This window comes from Labrus mixtus, chromosome 17, assembly GCF_963584025.1.
Source record: "Labrus mixtus chromosome 17, fLabMix1.1, whole genome shotgun sequence".
Classification (NCBI taxonomy): Eukaryota; Metazoa; Chordata; class Actinopteri; order Labriformes; family Labridae; genus Labrus; species Labrus mixtus.
The window spans coordinates 2,528,107-2,547,224 of record NC_083628.1 but is presented as its reverse complement, the minus strand read 5'-3'; the positions used below and the strand labels follow the sequence as shown (position 1 = coordinate 2,547,224).

At 40.1% G+C, this 19,118-nt stretch overlaps 2 protein-coding genes across 5 annotated transcripts in view; one reads left to right on the top strand and one right to left on the bottom strand.

Annotated features, from left to right (window-relative positions):
- Positions 1–9,360, bottom strand: part of arhgef28a (Rho guanine nucleotide exchange factor (GEF) 28a) — a 61,485-nt gene extending 52,125 nt beyond the window's left edge. For 2 of the 4 annotated variants that reach the window (XM_061061767.1, XM_061061768.1), the window contains exons 1-2: positions 9,140–9,360; positions 3,782–3,836 (exon numbers count right to left, since the gene is read on the bottom strand). In XM_061061767.1, coding sequence (XP_060917750.1) covers positions 3,782–3,814 — 33 coding nt within the window. In that variant the 5' untranslated portion in view covers positions 3,815–3,836; positions 9,140–9,360. The remainder of the gene's footprint in view (positions 1–3,781; positions 3,837–9,139) is intronic. The other 2 variants (XM_061061769.1, XM_061061770.1) reach the window with 1 other exon arrangement.
- Positions 9,361–15,014: 5,654 nt separating this feature from the next.
- Positions 15,015–19,112, top strand: ankra2 (ankyrin repeat, family A (RFXANK-like), 2). Its single transcript, XM_061061629.1, has 9 exons — positions 15,015–15,115; positions 15,355–15,694; positions 16,313–16,471; positions 16,557–16,622; positions 17,140–17,237; positions 17,343–17,468; positions 17,566–17,632; positions 18,281–18,361; positions 18,575–19,112. The coding sequence occupies exons 2-9, from the start codon at positions 15,418–15,420 to the stop codon at positions 18,628–18,630; spliced, it is 930 nt and encodes a 309-aa protein (XP_060917612.1). The 5' UTR covers positions 15,015–15,115; positions 15,355–15,417; the 3' UTR covers positions 18,631–19,112.
- The last annotated feature ends 6 nt before the right edge of the window (positions 19,113–19,118 follow it).

The window sequence follows — 19,118 nt, the reverse complement described above, 5'->3', positions numbered from 1 at the left end:
ATTCATTTTGGTGTATTTTCGCCCATTTCCAAGGGTCATACTTGGATTAACTCCTCCTAGGGGATATATCCAATCATGCTCAAATTTGGTGTACAGCTAGAGGAGACCTTGGTGATGAAAATGTATTAATCTTGGGTCAAAACTCAAAACTCAAATGGCATGGCTTTGGCGAGCCTTCAACTTTGCATGTTTCACCATGATAAAGGAAGTAGTTTATGCCCCAATCAGACCAAAACTTTACAATGAGGGCCCAAACCTGGACACAATATTTGGTGATTATTATAGCGCCACCTACTGCCAATAGGAAATGTTATATTTTGCGCTAGAAGCTACTGCTCCAAGGTTGTCACATATCCACCTCAAACTTAAAATAAAATATGTAAAATAATGCTTTAAGATGTTAATTTATTGTAGAAAATTCTCAGTTTACGTCAAAGGAAGTTGCTGTAGAGGCACGCCATATAGAGGGACTCTTCTATTCCAATACTTGGACAAAGATTGTATCTGCTATCACAATAATCCTTTCTATTTATTCTCACATAAAAAAGTCATGATCTCATAAATTGTTTTTTTTTTCCCAATAGTGGCCTTAAGCTATGAGATACAAATGTCCATGGAAGACCCAGCAATGTATGTTTTAATATTGTCTTATTTTTTAATATATTTGGATTTCGTTTCCATTGAATTGTCCAAACAATCTGCAGCAGCCTCACAATATATTGCTATACACAGATACAATCTGATCAGACAGAGCCGCTTGATTCTAACGGTGTCTCCTTTGCCTCGGGGAGACGAGGAAGGACGGTTACTGACTGGACATAAGACGTCAAACTGATGTGATCTCTGGCCTTTTCTCCAGGGCTTTATTATCACACAAGCTGATCCAGTGACAATGAAATATTCAACACCTTGGTGGTTTAAGCTCGTGCTTTCCATATGGGCAGTTCCTATGTCGGGGATAACGTGTTAATTATGGAACAACAACACAAAAGAAGTTAAACACAATGCAGTGAAAGATTTAAAGAAAATGCAGCCAGTGCAATAAGACATCGTAACTGGATGGTATTAAAAAAGTGTTTTAATTGAAGCGCAAAATCCAAAGCATCCACATGTGACATGGCTTTATAATCTCAACATGTTGTTGTCCTTTCAGAGGGAAAAAAAGTCATCAGATCTGCTGCCTGGTCTCCAGGAAACCAGCAGTCATCAGCTTTAAAGCTCTTTGCCATGATCTCCTGAGTGCAACATGTAGGTGACGTCAGGGGAGCATGATCAGTGCCACTGCAACAACAAAAACAGCTCCAATAACAGCCAGGTCCCTGAATGAGTCAGCAGGGACAGAGTATATTTTATTTTAAATGGTGACTATTTTTTACAGTGCAGTATTTTAGATAAGAAACGATAATTATATATTTGGAAGCGTATTGCGAAAATAACAACAGGAGCTCTTATTTATGGAAATGATGGGTATTTATCTGAACTGAAGAAACTCCAGTGAAACTCCAACGGACCAGAACTGTATTGAAGTCTTGAGTGTGGTAGTTAACTGAGCTGGAGACCTTTTCTCATACTCAGCTGAGACACATACCTCTGATTTAATCTGCTGTGCAAATGAGATACTAATAACTAGTCTGCATGTCAGAAGGGGAGCTGTCAGTAATGCTGGAGCAGTGCCACAGACATTTCATTTCAGAGAACAGGGCTGCCAAGGACAAACTTATTGTTATATAATAATAATTTAAAAACAGGAAATAAGTACTGGGACTTTGTGAATGTTGTCTGAAATCAATTCCAACTAAAGCTGTTTTTTTCATTCAACTGAGTGAGCTAAAGCAATATCAATCAATCTATTTGCAAAAGCTTATGTGGTTTCTTTTCTTCTTCTTCTACAATTTATAGCTTATCTGACATCTTGGGTTTGGAATCTTTGGATGTCTCACAATTGGATTCGATTTTAATTCTTGAGGTCATGATTCACTATTCTCGATCCAAAACGATTTTGGATTCCAAGTCTTTTTTTGAATGAGTACATACTTCAGGATCTACTCCAGTCATCTGTGAGACTGGCTGAATATCCTGCTGCTCTATTTGGCATTCTACTGAGTTAAAGAGCTAGCCTTAGCACTTACTTAGCAATCAATTTTTGGTTCAAGTTATGAATCTATTTTAAATCTCAGAAGATAAGAAAATCGATTTTTACGTAAATCGACTTTTTTTCCCCAACCTCTACTGACACCAATAACCACCAGGCAGGTAGAAATTTGTTTCTGTATTTATTGGGTTGGCAGTAGCTCAGTCTGTAGGGACTTGGGTTGGGAACTGGAGAGTCGCCAGTTCAAGACCAAAATATGGAAGTTAGTCTGGTTTGCTCGAGAGGTGCCAGGTCACTTCCTGCTGAATACTGCAGAGGTGCCAGACCCCCAGAGCTCTGATGTGCTCCCTGCTTAGCAGCCCCACTCTGACATCTCTCCATTAGTGCATGTCCACAGGTCCTGTTTGTGAATATGTGTGTGAGAAGCACATCCATCAATAACAGAGTGTAAACCAGAATTTCCCTCAGGGATTGTAAATGTAACATTAAAAAAACAAGTATATTTATATCTCACAGCAGATTTCGACCTCAGTGCACAGTCTCCTTGCACTGGGCTTATTTTTAATCACAAAGACACATCTGGATGAACAAAATCTCTTTAACCTCAGTCCAGCTCTGGAGCCCAATAAAACCTCTTTAAACACAGGAAGTGCCACACTTTCAGCCCGCAACTCAATGCACCCATTTATCCATTGATCCAGCTGAACAGTGTCTGCTTTGCAGCGTTGCATGTGCGGAGGTGCACCGTAACACTTTACTAAAAGGTGTTACAATAACAGGCTTTATATCACAGCGGCGTTGCCTTGGCCCACCTACACAAAGCCCAGCATTGAAATCTGGATCTCATTCGGCAGTGAGAGTTGATGCTGTCGAGCCGTGACCTTCAGGGGGAGGAGACGCCACTTCCTCTTAATGGAGAGGTGTGTGTGTCAGCCCGTAATGATTCACATGCCTGGCCTCCAGACTGACTGGTCCTCAATCAGACTCTATGAGCGAGTGAAGGCTACGTTTTTTTTTTTTTGGAGCAAGCACCCCCCCCCCCCCCCCCCCAATCTGAAACTGGTGACACAGCAAAACAAGCAGACACTCTGCTTACCAGAAATCTGGCAACGCTTCAGCGAATGGCCCACCCAGTCCGCCACCGGGTAGAATATGGGCGAGAGAGAGAGAGAGAGAGAGAGAGAGAGATGTTGGATATGGTGGGATTGGAGGAGGAAAGGAAGGCGGATGGAAGAAAGGAAAGCAGCCGAGAGAAACGTCGAAAAAGACGATAATTCAAAACACACCTGCCCTCCATGCTCTCTAATACGCTTCCAAAAAAGAAAAATATGCACTCTTCACAGTAAAAACGCCAAGAAACAAATGGGTACGAGATCCAATTTTTTGGCCACATGTTTTCACTGTGGGAGCTGTGCTTTCGTTTGTGTAAGGCCGGTCTTCCCCAGGGGCCGAAAAACCCTCCTGGCTTAAGTTTCACCTGCGACACAAGGCTTGCCAGTCAACAGGCGCACAGTGGGAGAGCCAGGACTGAGAAAGAGAGGGGGATGACCGGAGGGGGAGGCTAGTGTGTTCTCATTCTGCTGAAGAGAAAGAGAATTGGAGGTTGAATGTGGGAAACCCAAACCACACCCGTAAAGTACCCAAACAGACCCCCGTTTGTAAGACCACCAACACATCAGAGGCACTTACATAAAGAGGCACCTCTCGTCTGTCCACCTCCATTTTCTCGCCATCCACCAGACGCCTGCAAAAGCAAAAAGTCATGTTACGACAATAAAAGGAAAATAACAACCAAAACATTCTGCAGGAAGAGACATTGTTATATTTTTAAAATCTTACTTTAACAAAGTTTTTTTAAAGCTCCTCTGAGAAGCGTTCGTAATGCGTCGTTTTTGGCGACCCCTGTGGACAAAGTAGTCATTGCTGATATTGTCCTGTATAATTGTAAGTTGGGTTTTTCACCCGAAATAATTCTGCAATTTTCTATCTTTCAAATTTGTCACTAATTGTGAATCTTTTCCATGAAAAATGGTAGCGCCTACCCCGCGGCAGCAGCTTCAAACCTTAAACATTTCCATTCAATCTTCTCCAAGAATGTCTTTTTTTGCTTTTAAAGGTCATACAGAGGCAACAGTATGAATGTCAGCCAGTTTCATATCAGTTATTAATCCCATTCCTTTAACTTTTAGTTTGAAAAAAAATCTAGTGACCTTGAGCACCAGCATGAAACCAAAACAACTCGCGCTGCATTGTTGTGTTAGCATGCTAATGCTAGCGATCTTTATTATGCTCGTATCTTCACACTGCATGTAAATTTACCTGAAATGAGCGTGATCTAGAAACACAGTTAAGCAGTGAGTACAGTATGTTATTCTTCTTTTCTCTAGTCCCTCAATTAAACAACTTTTATACACGAGGGGAGGAGTCAGCCGGCCGTCCGGGCGATGTAAACAAAGTGAAGATAGGACTCTGAAAACATCACAGACAGTGGGACTCGGGTGTTACACCCATTGTAGACAGTCATGACTCACAGAGTTATTTTCAGAGGAGATACTTGATTTCTACATTTAAGTGTGAAAAATCACAGAAAGACTTTAATGAATCCATGTTCACCTGTGTGTTTGAAGCTACATTAAAGGTGGAGTCAGTAGAAATGTTTGTTAGAGCTTGTAAACACAACGTTCAAACTTCTCCTCCTGGGCTCATCGACCCCCAGGAGCGCCCACTCACTGCAGGACGTAGTGTGTACGTTTACTGCCTGTACCTACACTGGTAGCTACCACACGCTAGCACAAGCTAACCGCCAACTCCACATCCGCGGGGGAAAGCCAACAAAGGTTCAACCTCATTTTGGAACGAGCTTTATCCGATTGTCGTTTGGCCTCATTGTGATTATATTTTCTATTCGCCCAAGACATCCAATGGCTGAGTTGTATTCCCTCTTAAACTCACCTGCTGAGCTGTCATTGGCTGGAGGAAACACATCAGCACCCCGCCCAGAAACGTCCCGAGTCAACCAAAACATCAAAATCTAGACAGAGGACAGGGTCTCTGCAGACGGAGGCCGTTAAGTGATGACTGAGAGTGGTCATATTTTTGTATAAGTATAGGAACAACCTCCTGACTCTATCTGTAGCTAGAATAACAGCGTCTGGCTCCTCGGGCAGGAAGCAGCAGCAGCAGCAGCAGCATGAAGGGTAACTGTGTCATCAGCACACACCTGATCCGCTGTGACTTCACTCGGAGCTGTGAATAGTGCATGACTTCAAAGCAGCACAGTGGTGTCAGCTCTACAGGCTGCGCTTTGTCCACACACTCATTTACATGAGCTGGTGCCACACAGACCAGCTGGGACTGTTTTTCATAGAACATCAAACGACGACACGGTCTGTCGACGGAGAGACAGCGGAACGAGTTTCTCGCTTCTTTAAGGCGCAATCAGGACTTCAAGTCGTTTCTTATTTTCCATCGTTAATACATCTGAAAAACAGTTTTCTCCTTTGATTTAAAATGTTGTCAGTAAACATTCTCATAAATATATAACCCGGTGATGATGGTGACGGTCTTTAGACAGTATGCAGGAGCTTGCTTACAATTTCTCGATTGATAAAGAAACATTTTGGATGCCTGGTACTTCTATTTTTGTTGACGTGACGGTATATTTAAAAGGTTACAGCGGACCCTCTGCGCCCCCTCTGGTCTTAGTATGAACTTCAGGACGCAGGTACAGAATGCCCAGGATGAGGACTAAAAGATGCGTTCCATTCTTTGTACTAAGGCCTGACCGATATGGGATTTTTGGGTCCGATACCAATATTGATATTGCAGAGAAAAAATCTGATATTGATATATCTGCAGATATCTTTCTTAAATCTATGAAATCTGTAGAGATAGATAGATATACATTTACACATTTATGGTGCTGATGCAGTTATCGAACACTTGTGGAAAAGATAAACAGTAAAATGAAGACAAGACTGGAAAGTAATCGTGCATGTACGTGCATCATCGCTTGACTTGAGAGGGATGATGCTTGTTGTAATCCATACAGCGCCCTCTGCTGGTGAAAGAGAACTGCAAGTGTGATATAAGGAAACTCCAATTTAATGCTATTTGACTAGGGGGATAAATCGAGTAATATCTGCGCATATCTGCGATAAATGTGCCGATACCGATAGTCACTGGATGAGCTAATATCGGACCGATTAATCGGTCGAACCACGCAGTATTCAGCTGCTTAATAAGCTCTGATTAGACAGGATGAACTCGGCACTTTATCCAACTTTCTGTTTAAATCCCTTCATGTGGTCATGTGATGCTTTAATGACGTATTTATAATTTGTTTGTTTTTGAGTTTGTGGTTCCGACGTCTTTTGTCTTATTGTGTTTTTATGCTCTCAAATTCCCCTAGGGGCAATCAAGGTTTCAATCATTCATTCATTCATTCACAGAGATATTTATGTCGTTTGATTTCAACTCATATTGAAGTTTTGGTGTTATTGTTATTGTGAGCCATGAATCGTATCGTATCGTGTGATTCCCACCCCTACATGATACCGTGTGCAGGATAGATGAGGTCAGTGAATTTAAAACCTTAATCCTAGCAGGAGGCTTCAGGACTTTTTCTGTGTATTGGGTCAAACCAAAGATGACTTCATATTATTTTATGAAAAACAAAACTATTGTGCGACGCAGCAGACCCGCATCAACAACAGGATCCGATATCTTACAGTAATCAAGCCCAGTCACATTATACTGTAATACACCAGCAGACGACCTCTGGGTTTGTGTAACAATAATATCACTATCACTTTTGCGTGCTGTAATGATTGTTTTTAATGGGATATCATCGATAGGAGAACCATAAGATGCCACAGGGCTGGGCGTCAGGATCCTACACATTTATTTGTGAAGTGAAACTAAAGAAAGTTTAAGTGTCTTAAAGCAAAATAAACACAGTCCAAAGTTGGCAGGCTGCGCCCCTTTACATCAACAACTCTGAATATTCTGGTCTGTTTGTGTTTCTGTATGGTTTAAAGAAATAATCTGACGGAAAAAAGGATCCATTTTTATCTCCTTTTGAGCAAAAAATAACCACAAGGACCAAAATTAGACTCCACATTCGCAGTGTGAGCGTGCACCTCGAATCCCGATGGCTTGTTGTTTCTAGTCGTCACAGGATTTGTGTCAGTCTTTGTCCTCACTCAGCCTGACGACATGTTCAATGTGAACAAGAAACCTGAGCTGGCTGCAGGCCACGCACGCCGAGAGCAGAGCGTGAGAAAAGAGATTACACATAACAAGAGAACGCACGCTGTCCTACAGCGTTTAGGAAGCTCGTTCTGACATCTGAATATGTGATGGAAATATTTTTTTAAAGCACAGGCGGGTTCATGTTGTCCTGAACATTTTTACGAGAGATGTGTGATTGAATAATCAAATTCCTCTCACATGACAAACTGCAATCGTTTACAGGCTGCATGGAAAGAGGGAAATACCTGCGAACACAGCTGAAGATATTAATCTGATTTTGGTATAATGGAGATACATTTGGAACTAGATTCACTTCTGACTTCTGAAAAAAAGAAGCTCCAAATTATGACTACACTTGAAATCACCATTTCAACTCAGGAGTGTCATTGAAATGGGATAAATAAGTGTGAAGTACGGCGCGACCAATATGAGACTTTGTGGCCGATATCGATATTAGGAAGAAAAAATATCTGATACTGATATATCGGCCGATATCTTTCTTAGATCTATCTCCAGTTTCTAGAGATAGATTCATATAGATTTAGATGACTACATTTGTTGCGTTGTTCTCTTAAAGCACTTATCAAACACTTGTGGAAAAGTTATATAACGAAGACAAGATGGTCACTCAACTGGAAAGTAGATGCGCATGTTTGTACGTGCATCACCGCTCGACACTCTGGAGGGTGATAACGCTTGTTGTAATCCATAAAGCGCCCCCTGCTGGTGATACTGATAGTAACTGGATATGCTAATATCGGCGGATATTATCGGCCGGCCGACAAATCGGTCGGGCTCCGGTGTGAAGGTTTACTTCATTTGATGATCTTCAGTAAGGAAGGCAAGGGAAATGTATTTATTTTGCACATTTCAGCAACAAGGCCATTCAAAGAGATTTAAACAAGACATCAAACGCATCATGACAAAGGGGAAGAGAAACATTCAGAAGACAGCACTGCAGCACAGAGAGATGCATTTGTTGAAAACTGGGTAAAATGGATTACATACGTTTTCTACTCTCAGACCAGATTTTCTGTAAACTTCCTGTTTTATTTCTAATATTATTATTATTATTATTATTATTATTATTATTATTAATAATATTCATGTGTTTTTTGTTTGCCTTCCTTGTCCTGCCAAGTATGTACAGTCTTCATGTTCATGTTACCTCATATGTGAAGTTACCTCACATATTTCTGGATGTATTTTCCAATATTTTGAAACCAAGAGGGAAGGCGTATGAAAATAAAGGAGGGATAGTAAAAAGTGAATTAAAATGAAGTGGTTTCATGTGACACTACCTTGACAGAAGACACTGTAGTCTGTATTTCTGAGTTTTTGAAATAAAATTTAAATAATTCAGATCTAAATAAGGACAAATAACCTCCTGGAAGAACAACTGCAAAACACCAGTTAATAAACTCTCATACTACAAAGTGAAACAAGATTTTAAAACTATCATAAAAAACACTAAATTAATTCCCACAATCCTTCAGGAACTAAAAATGACCTTTACTGCTTTCAGTGATCAGTGAAAGTCCTGCACAGTACAGTCAAAGAAAGTCAGTAAGTATATGAGAGCAGAACGAGAGTAGAATACGTATTGAATCATGAAAACTCGTGTTTACGGTTTACCTTTGAACGCACCACACATTTTATCATCTATGAATCAGTGAATAAAAAAGATGCAAAGTGGAAAACATCGCATTAACCTCCCTGTGCAGTGTTTTCACACCTTAAACTATCTTAATCTAAAGTTTTAGTTGTGCTGAAAATGATTCAGGTTGCCATTACCTGCTGTCGACTCGTTTTCTTCTCTTCTCCGGTGTGTCGAAAAAAAACTCCCACGACTCTTTCTTTTCACTTTACACTCTCCGTGAATTAGAAAATTAAAGTTTGGTGATTATTCCGTTTTAATCCACATCTCTCCGGCTCGTGTGTGTGTGTGTGTGAGTGTGTGTCTGCAGCGGCTGTGAGTTTGTTTGCAGGTGTCGTCAGAGTTGTGTCTCCTCTCTACTGCCGCTCTCTCCTCTGGTCCAGCCCCCTTCACTGCTCTCACACACACACACACACACACACACACACACACACACACACACACACACACACACACACACACACACACACACACACACACACACACACACACACACACACACACACGCACACACACCGGGCTGCACGACTAAACACTCAAATGAAGCCTTAAATAACTCCCATAATGTGATATGTATTATTTTACATTGAGTGTCTACAGCGAGTTTAAAACGTCATTCCCTGCTTTTATTTCCATTGGTTATATTTTCTGTAACAACAAAATAAAAACTTGTGTCTCATCCTTTCATTCTCCACCAATCAGCGACGAGTAGGAGTGACGTCACTTCAACGTGTGCTCAGTGTTGTTGTGAAGGTGGTTGACAAGAAGCACCTGTAACTTAATGAGGAGATTTTTTTAGGTGACTATGAAAGAGCCTGAAAAAAATATATTGATGCCTCTTTGATGACCACAAAAAAAAGATTCACAATGAGTGACGAGTTTGATAGTTAAAGTCTTTATATGTGTTTTTTCACACTTAAATATAATAGAAATCAAGTATATCCTCTGAAAATAACTCTGTGAGTCATGACTGTCTACAATGGGTGTAACACCCGAGTCCCACTGTCTGTGATGTTTTCAGAGTTTTCAGAGTCCTATCTTCACTTTGTTTACATCGCCGGGACGGCCGGCTGACTCCTCCCCTCACGTATAAAAGTTGTTTAATTGAGGGACTAGAGAAAAGAAGAATAACATACTGTACTCACTGTTTAACTGTGTTTCTAGATCACGCTCATTTCAGGTAAATTTACATGCAGTGTGAAGATACGAGCATAATAAACATCGCTAGCATTAGCATGCTAACACAACAATGCAGCGCGAGTTGTTTTGGTTTCATGCTGGTGCTCAAGGGCGACATCTGCTGGATCAAAAAAAATCGCATATAAAGCCTTTAAACGACAGAAGGAGGATATTTTTTTGTACTTTTGTACTTAAACATGTTCAGAACAAGATCTGCAAACACACAGAAGGACCTTCGGTGTCCACAGGGGGCGCCAAAAACAACGCAAACTTCAAGTAGTAGAAATCCTCCCAAAGGGGGGCCCACTGCTGTGAAAACCAAAGTTTGTCAATTCATTTTACAGAAGGAAAATTCAAATGAATAATCTGTATAAGAGTGAATAAAGAATGAACGTTGGTTGGAGGAGCCCCCAATTATTTTAGAATTATTATTATTATCTAGAATCACCACTGCCTACTAAGACACACCAAAACACAAGTATGTAGTGCTCATCCAAAACTAGTTCATCTGAGCTTTTTCATCACACTGTGTTTATTTTAGAACTGTGGACATTTTTATATAGACATAATGACCACATGTAAAGTGACTCATTATAACAGGTGAATGGTAAAGCATTGACGAGGAGAAGACAGTGCTCTTTTATATCAGTCTCTTATTTGCATGAGATATGTGACTTCCTGATCGTAAAGATAGAAATCTCTCAGGTCGGGTTGGAACAGTAATCACACACAGATGACTCAGATGTTCACCAGGATGTTTGACAGTAACATGAATACTTCCCCACTCTTCCTGCTCCCAGACTCGTCACACTGACTGGTCATGAAGGACAGGTTAACGCTTTGAAATGAGGCCAAAGACTTCTGTTGATGCAGTCTGAAATCCACGTTCATTTAACAGTTTCTATTTGTCTTTTTTAATTAGAGAGATGAGAGGATTATAGATCATTTTAAAGAGATATACATCAAATCAGTATATTATTGATCAATGCAGTGTAGTGACCTCTGTTGGAAAGACTGTATCATTATGTAAAAAGTGAATGACTTTACAATACTGCCATCATGTGGGGAGTTTGAAAATAACATTCAGAGTCTTCAACTTCAAACCAACTTTTGTTTTCTCAAAACTAAATGCCAAATGCGTCAGAAAGATGTTCAAACATAAAATATAATCTGTCTGCAGCACTTAGTGCCCTATAGTTCTAAGATCCAACACGAGTCAGGAACACATCACTAGATCATCCCAGTACCAGCTGACAAAAACAGCTCTGGTCCCATATTATATCAAGACAACAATCTCAGTTAAGCATTTCAAGCAGTCAACACAAACTCTGCATCACTGTCCAACAAGTCTTTCTGCCAAAACAAACAAAATGACCCCTCACTCAATCACTTCCAGGTCACTTCCGGCATTTGGTACATTCCCTTTCTGTTAAGATTCTGTTGTTTGTAAATTTGTTTGGGAGCTGGTGAAGGTGTCCTGCCACTTGTACATTTGTCCCACTGCGCTTGTAAAGTTGTTTCACATCTTGTAAATTTGTTTCATTAAATGTAAATGTGTTTTTCAAAATGTCAATTTGTCTCAGATTTTGTAAAAGTCTTTCACACTTTGTAATTTCACTTTGTACTTCCCAGCCACCGTAGGAACCTGCTGTAAACCAGCTTTGACTGAGTCAGGCCCTTTCTACTTCAACTTTTGGAATGTTACTTTTAATCTTTTCCTGTATAATAAATGAAATGTTTCGTTTATCTTCTTTATGTGCATGTGCTCCAAATGTCCTGCAGATGGCGACAGCAGTGCACTCCAGACTGGGAAAAAAAAGCAACGGGTTTTCAGAGCAAAACAGAACAAATACAAATGTATTTTCATTCTCAATTATTCAATAAGAAAGCAACACAAGATCTTTCTGATTAACTGATAATCAGATAATCTCTTTACACTCATTTATCACCTTGTTTTTTTAACAGTTATTTATTTAACAGCAATCAAATCTGAGCAGAAAGAGGAAAGCCAGGGATCCAAGCACAACTGACATTTCATTAGCCCTCTTATCTGAAAAACACATTCTTACACAGGCAGAAATAACAGCTTATAAATTGCTGTATGCGTGGTTATTTTTACTCAAACAACCAGAGACTCAAAGGTTCCTCTTGCCCTCTCAAACATACTAGTTTTAAGATTAAGTCATTAAGTTGAGGCTCAGGGATTGAAATTTTGCAACACACACTATTCAGTCTCTCCTCATACTTCAATAACAGTGGCTTTTTCTTTACACACAATTCCCAAAAGAAAAAGACCCACTTTACTTTTGCTTTTGCTTTTTAAGAAATGTTTGGACATCCAGCATCTGATGTCTAAGAGAATTAAGATAATTCTTGCTGAGTATCATTTGAATAACAGCGGTAAATAATGTTTTGCTCTTACCTAACTTTACCGAACAGCAGCATGTAAATGGAGAAAAGTATGGGGCCTAGGATGGAGCCTTGAAGGACCCCGCATGATAAATAGATTGGCTGTAGAAGAAGTGGATTTGCCTATGTTCACTGTCAAAACCAGAACTCCAACCACATGCTTCAGGCGATCACCTAAAGTGGCCAACAGAATCAAAAGCAGCACACAGGTCCAATAAAATCAGGACAGCGCAGTTACCTGAATCGACTGAGAGGAGGTCATTATGTCCTTTAAGTAAAGCAGACTCAGAACTATGGGCTACCCCGAAACCCGGCTGAAATCTATCCAATATGTCCAGTATGCTCCAGCCTCCTGCGACCCTGAACTGGAAAAGCTGTAAAGATAATGTATGGATGGATGGATGTTACTTTGATGAAGGTAAGGCAAAAGTTTGTGCAGAACAAACCTTGGAAATGTGTCTGTAATTACAAAGCGTACTGGTTCTAGGTTGGGGTTTTTTTTATCAGCAGCTGCACCAAATTTAAACATTGTCTACTTAATATCACTGAATCAGAGCAAGCAGCATCAACACAATTCTCAGTGTGTATACTGAGAGTCCACATAAGAATCAAGATGTTCTGAATACTAATGACTGATACAAACATTCTCAGGGGCTTGAACAAGGTTTATGCTGCAAAGCCTCATCAAACCAGCAGAAAAATCACCACTTTTGCAGCTTTTCAGGCCCCGACAGTCATAACAAAACAAACCGAGAAAGTCAAAATACCTGCCGGGGTAAAACATGGGAGAAGTCAGATATTCTGTTTGGTAAAAAGTAGATAAATTATACACACATAAAGCACTGAGAGGCACGCTGGGACCCACACCTCCTCATCATCTCTACAAACACAACACTGAAAAAGGAGACTGATGCCATGTTTACACCTTCAGATTCAACAGATTCTGAAGTATTATTGGCTGTGTAAGCTCTAAATCAGATTAATATGACTGAACTTTTGAGCACAGATAATGACCACTGCTGGATTGGATTTGTAATTTATCGTCATTAATGAGGTAAACTGATCTGAAAGAATATTAAACAAGCTCAGATCTGCGCTGCTCTGTTGACTATTTCTTATCCTGTCCACCTTTTCCAAAGCTGAGGGCTCATTATTTGATTGTTATTAGAAACATCTGCCCAACATCGACCTCACACTACACATGCAAAAAAAAAACCTCACAGAGGCCGCGCTGCACATGCAGACAGTTTGAATGAAGGATGTTCCACATTCAGCACTTGGCTTTCTTCCTTCTATAAACACAACATTACAGTCCAGCACTAAGCAGAGTGTGACAGATTTTACATCAACAATATGTCTGTGTAAAATATATTTCATATTATCCTGTTTTCCTACAGTTTAGTCTTCCCTAAAAACTTCCAGATCGCCTCTTTAATCTTCTTTATTTCAGTCCTACTGGTTACCTGTTGCAATACTCATATTTGCTGGTCTTCACAGAACCAACAGCGCTGACAGATCATGGATGGATGGGCCCTCTAAAGACGCCTTTTAATCATATGCGTGCATGCGTATTGGATCAGTAGTGATACCTCTAGCCTGCTCGCTAACATTCACATCCTCAACATGGATCCCATCAGCTTTTGGAGCTGACTGAAAAATGTTATTATAGTCTTGGGGTCAAATGCCTGAACCTCCTTTTCTGCCATCCTTATTTTTGTGTAGGTCCTGGTATGGATAGTCTGTGCAAAGTCCAAAACTACTGGTCTCACCTTCATGCAGCTGCAGACCCCAGAAAGCGTTCCCCTTTCCCCCCTTAATGGGCGGCCTTGATCGGGGGGAAATTGTCTTTTCTTTTAATGCACTCAGGGCATGGGGGGGGGGGAGAGCCACTGGTTGGATTCCAACCCGGGAGTTATTCAGAGTAGGGAAACATCCCACAGGAAGGTATGATTTCTGTCAATAAGAGGAGACAGTAGAACACCTTATTTATCACTGTCTCAAGATATGAGACTGAGATAAAGGAACTGACACTGACACTGACACTTAAAGAAATGAAGATACCTGTGTGTCCGATCAGCTCGACAGCTGTTCGTTTGCACTTACTGATGATGTTTCCTCCTCCCTAGATCCTTGATTGTGTTGTACTTACTCTCTGATGTTCATCGCTTTGGATAAAAGCGAATGTAAGTGACAATCTACAAACAAATTCTATGGACAAGTGCTGTAGATTTGTATTTCAATATCTAAGGAGAACTAATTTGATAAAGAGAATTTAGTTATTATTATATATTATTTTATATAATATTTATATTATTATATTTTATTTTTTTGTCAATGTAGTATTATGCTTCCCGACCCACACTCCATACCAGTTGGTGGCGGTAATGCACCAAAAACATTGTCTGACAACCGGAAGAAAACGACCAAGAAGCAGAAGAACTACAACACAATTTGCGCATGCGCGGGTCCTCCAAAACACCGAAATTACCGCAGGAGGATATTGAAGGAAAACAATGCAATATCTTGTAAGTAAATGAATTTTTGAATAAAGTATGGTTTGCATGTGAACGGTGTTTTTATTTTTGAATTTATTTTGACCGTCAGTGTGACACACGGTACGGTTACGATAACAGAAGTTAGCAGGCTGTTGTTTAGTGTTCAACATTCAGAGCTGATTTATTTCGGTAATTTGACTTTATTATGAAGCATTAGCTCGAATACAAGACCTGCTAGTGTTTGTTAAATACATGATCTTCATTTTCAGGTGTCTTCAGTGTGACCTCAGTGTGACAGCTAGGTGTGTGTTCAGTGGAGGGACAGGGTCAACATGTCAGCCTCAGACGGGACCTCAGACTGTCCTCAGGACATGGAGGGGATCTGTGTGATGCCGGATCTCAGTGCCATCAAGACGGAGCCGTCGGTGGGGGGCAGTCCGGAGAACACAAACACCCAAAATGTGGCCATGGGCATCAAGTTCATCCTGCCAAACCGCTTTGACATGAATGTGTGTTCAAGGTTTGTGAAATCTCTGAACGAGGAGGACAGCAAGAACATCCAGGACCAGGTCAACTCTGATCTGGAGGTGGCTTCTGTTTTATTCAAAGGTAGGCTGGGTTGACACCACACCTGGATTTGAACCCTGGATTTGACTCTAGTTGGTGCTTACATTTAAATTTGGTAAAATATCTGACCAACTATCTTAAGTCAAAGTCAAAGTCAACTTTATTGTCAATTTCAAAATATGCCAGACATACAGTGGAATCGAAATTGCGTTTGTCTCCGTCCCACGGTGCAATACAACCAAAATAAGGTAAAATAAGATAAAATAAGGTAAAATAAAATAAGGTAAAATAGATAAGGTAAAATAAGATAAAATAAAACAAGGTAAAATAGATAAAATAAAATAAGATAAGGTAAAATAAGATAAAATAAAACAAGGTAAAATAGATAAAATAAAATAAGATAAAATAAAATAAGGTAAAATAGATCAAATAAAATAAGGTAAAATAGATCAAATAAAATAAGGTAAAATAGATCAAATAAAATAAGGTAAAATAAGATAAATAATATTTACAGTAATACATTCTAAATAGTGCAAAAGGTACAAAACAAAATGGTAAATTAAATAAAATGAAAATGAAATAAAGTAAACTTGAAATGTGCAATATGTGCAATGTGCAGTAAACTGAGTGTACTAATGCGATCTTACTTGTTTTTTGTAGCTGAGTGCAATATCCAGACCTCGCCCTCCCCGGGTATCCAAGTGCGTCATGTTTACACGCCCTCCACCACCAAGCATTTCTCCCCCATCAAACAGTCGACCACGCTCACCAACAAACATCGTGGCAATGAGGTCTCCTCGACACCTCTGTTGGTGCATTGTAAGTACCACAAGTCTTCATTTATTTAAGTGTTTCTAAACACAAAACAAGTCAAATTTTTTAATCATCTTTTTTTTCTCCTCAGCTCTGTCCATTCATCAGCTCGCAGCCCAGGGGGAAATGGTGTTCCTGGCCAGCAGGATTGAACAAGGTAGGCCGTCCACCTGGTTTATAAAATGTATAAAATCTATTATCGTTGTGTAATGGTTATAAATAAAAAAAACGCACAATCGCTGGTGGAATTAAAGGGCTGCAACAACTAACAATAGTTATAGGTTTATTTTCTTGATTAGTTATATGATGATTTTAACATCTATTAAAGTCAGAAAAAAAACACAATTTCTAAGGGTGCACTCACACAAAAGGGTGCTTCATGATGAAAGCCATGCATGTGTCGTATTACAATGTGATGACATATGTACAAAAGGTAACTACGCTCAGACCTGGTTGGGTTTGGAGCAATGTGAGTGGAGGCCATTGGGGGACAATCGTGCTTTGGCACATTACAGGGTAACTTGGCCTAGTGTGAGTGCGCCCTAAGAGACCATCATGATGTTTTCTTATATCAGACAAACCATACTCAGGAAGAGTTAGGGTTAGAATTTAATTTCACATTTGACCTGAAAAAGAAAGCCAAGTCATACATCTCCTCGTGTTTTACTTTATAGAGACTGTGATCAACCTGCAAGACGAGGAAGGCTTCACCCCTCTGATGTGGGCCGCTGCACACGGACAGATCGCTGTGGTCGAGTTTCTGCTTCAGAATGTACGACAGAATTAACTCGAGACTTTGTTTGGTGGTTTTATGATAATAGAGCATGCTCCTCTTTAATTTGTGAATCGTATCGTTCTCGATCATTCTGTGCTGTAGGGTGCTGACCCCAACCTCCTGGCCAAAGGGAGGGAGAGCGCTCTGTCTCTGGCCTGCAGTAAAGGATACACAGATATAGTGAAGATGCTCATTGACTGTGGTGTCGATGTAAATGAATATGACTGGGTAAGAAGTCTTCATTTGAATCCAGTATTAAGAAGCAGGAGTCATCAGTTTTATTTTGACCTCTTGTGATGTTTTTGTTTCTTCTGGTGGGTTTCAGAATGGAGGAGCCCCTCTGCTGTACGCTGTCCATGGGAATCATGTGCGCTGTGTCGAGATCTTGTTAGGTGAGGACGAATCTATCCCCGAAAGTAACATCTGCACAAATGTGTCTTTTTTTATATTTTTATATAATCATCACAGCAATTATTTTCTTTTAAGAATATCTTGAGTTACATTTTACTTGGGGGGGCTTTACTCTGAACTTGAAAAATCATTGTTTTTGCTTTTTAGCTCCAAAAATGTGGAACAATTTACAACACATCTCTCAAGATTGACTCTCTTGTTTCTCTCAGGCAGATTAAGACAAAAGATCTCAAACCACTTTACCACAGTGTGTAATTGAGAATCATCTGTCTTTGTTGTTTTATTTGTTTCCCTTTTGTTTGTTTTTGATCTGCATCTCGACATCATTGAAAATGAGGGATGATTGATCAATGATCATTCAACCTTTATTTATACTCGAAAGATCATTGAGGGGCAACCCTCATTTACAACGACATCGAGTCATTACAGAAATAATTAGATAACAGACATTAAATCCAAAAGAAAAACAGGAGACAGATAATACAAGACTGCTAAAATCAGTCTAAAATGTACTAAGATAATTAAGCGACAAAAAACTGCAATAAATAAACACACTCATGTAAAACAGTAAGAAACAGAAATGAAATGAAACGAAACACAATGCTAAATACTTGGTGTTTGTCTTCCAGAGAGCGGAGCTGATCCTACCATCGAGTCGGACTCTGGCTTCAATGCGATGGACATGGCCGTTGCTATGGGACACCGGAACGGTACGTGTAAATAAAACATACAGACAATGAACGCTGAAAAAACATTTACGGTAAAATCTGGAATATAGGAGGAGTTGAGCTCAGCCTGCTTTGTCTCTGAGAGTGAACGTTTGACAAATACAATCGTAGTGCAACAAAGTAAACATGAGCATGGATACAGGTAGAACTGTGTAATAATAAGAGAACTGTAATGTGCTGTGTGTGTCTGTTCAGTCCAACAGGTGATGGAGGCTCACTTACTGAAGCTACTGATGGGAATCAGAGAATAAACTGTGACACCAGAAGGGACGCCACGCCCGGGCTCTGGACAATCATGTAGCGCGCTCTGACTGTTGGACAACAGAAATATTACACTCCATTAAGTAATAGTTCTAGTGCATCATCATCATCATCATCATCATCATCATCGTGTTGTAATGATGTCTGTGATGGTTTTGATGTGTGAGTTCAGCATTTCAATTTAAACCCTCTTTCATGCAATTTTCACTGAAAATGTGCACTGACAAAAATGCAGCGCAGGGTCGAGGGATTCTCTTTCACTGAGCGTGGAGGTTTTTAGAGTCTGTGTCCATTCAAGGCTTCTTTTTTATTTTATTTGCGGTTTGCTGTGCCTGTTTTCCAAAACTGCCCTGAGCACAAAAAAAGACCCTCGGTATCTTGGTATCATCTCTAGCTGTTCTTCATCGCTGCAACTTTTGAAAAACTGCTTTGTTGTCGGTCACTTCTCCCTCACCGACCAATCAGCGTCAAGAAGGGG

Excerpts from the sequence above, each read along its gene's own strand:
- ankra2 (XM_061061629.1), top strand. The coding sequence starts at position 15,418 with ATGTCAGCCTCAGACGGGACCTCAGACTGTCCTCAGGACATGGAGGGG. Across the intron at positions 16,623-17,139 it reads GGCCAGCAGGATTGAACAAG|AGACTGTGATCAACCTGCAA; the intron begins GTAGGCCGTCCA and ends TTTACTTTATAG. Across the intron at positions 18,362-18,574 it reads TGCTATGGGACACCGGAACG|TCCAACAGGTGATGGAGGCT; the intron begins GTACGTGTAAAT and ends GTGTCTGTTCAG.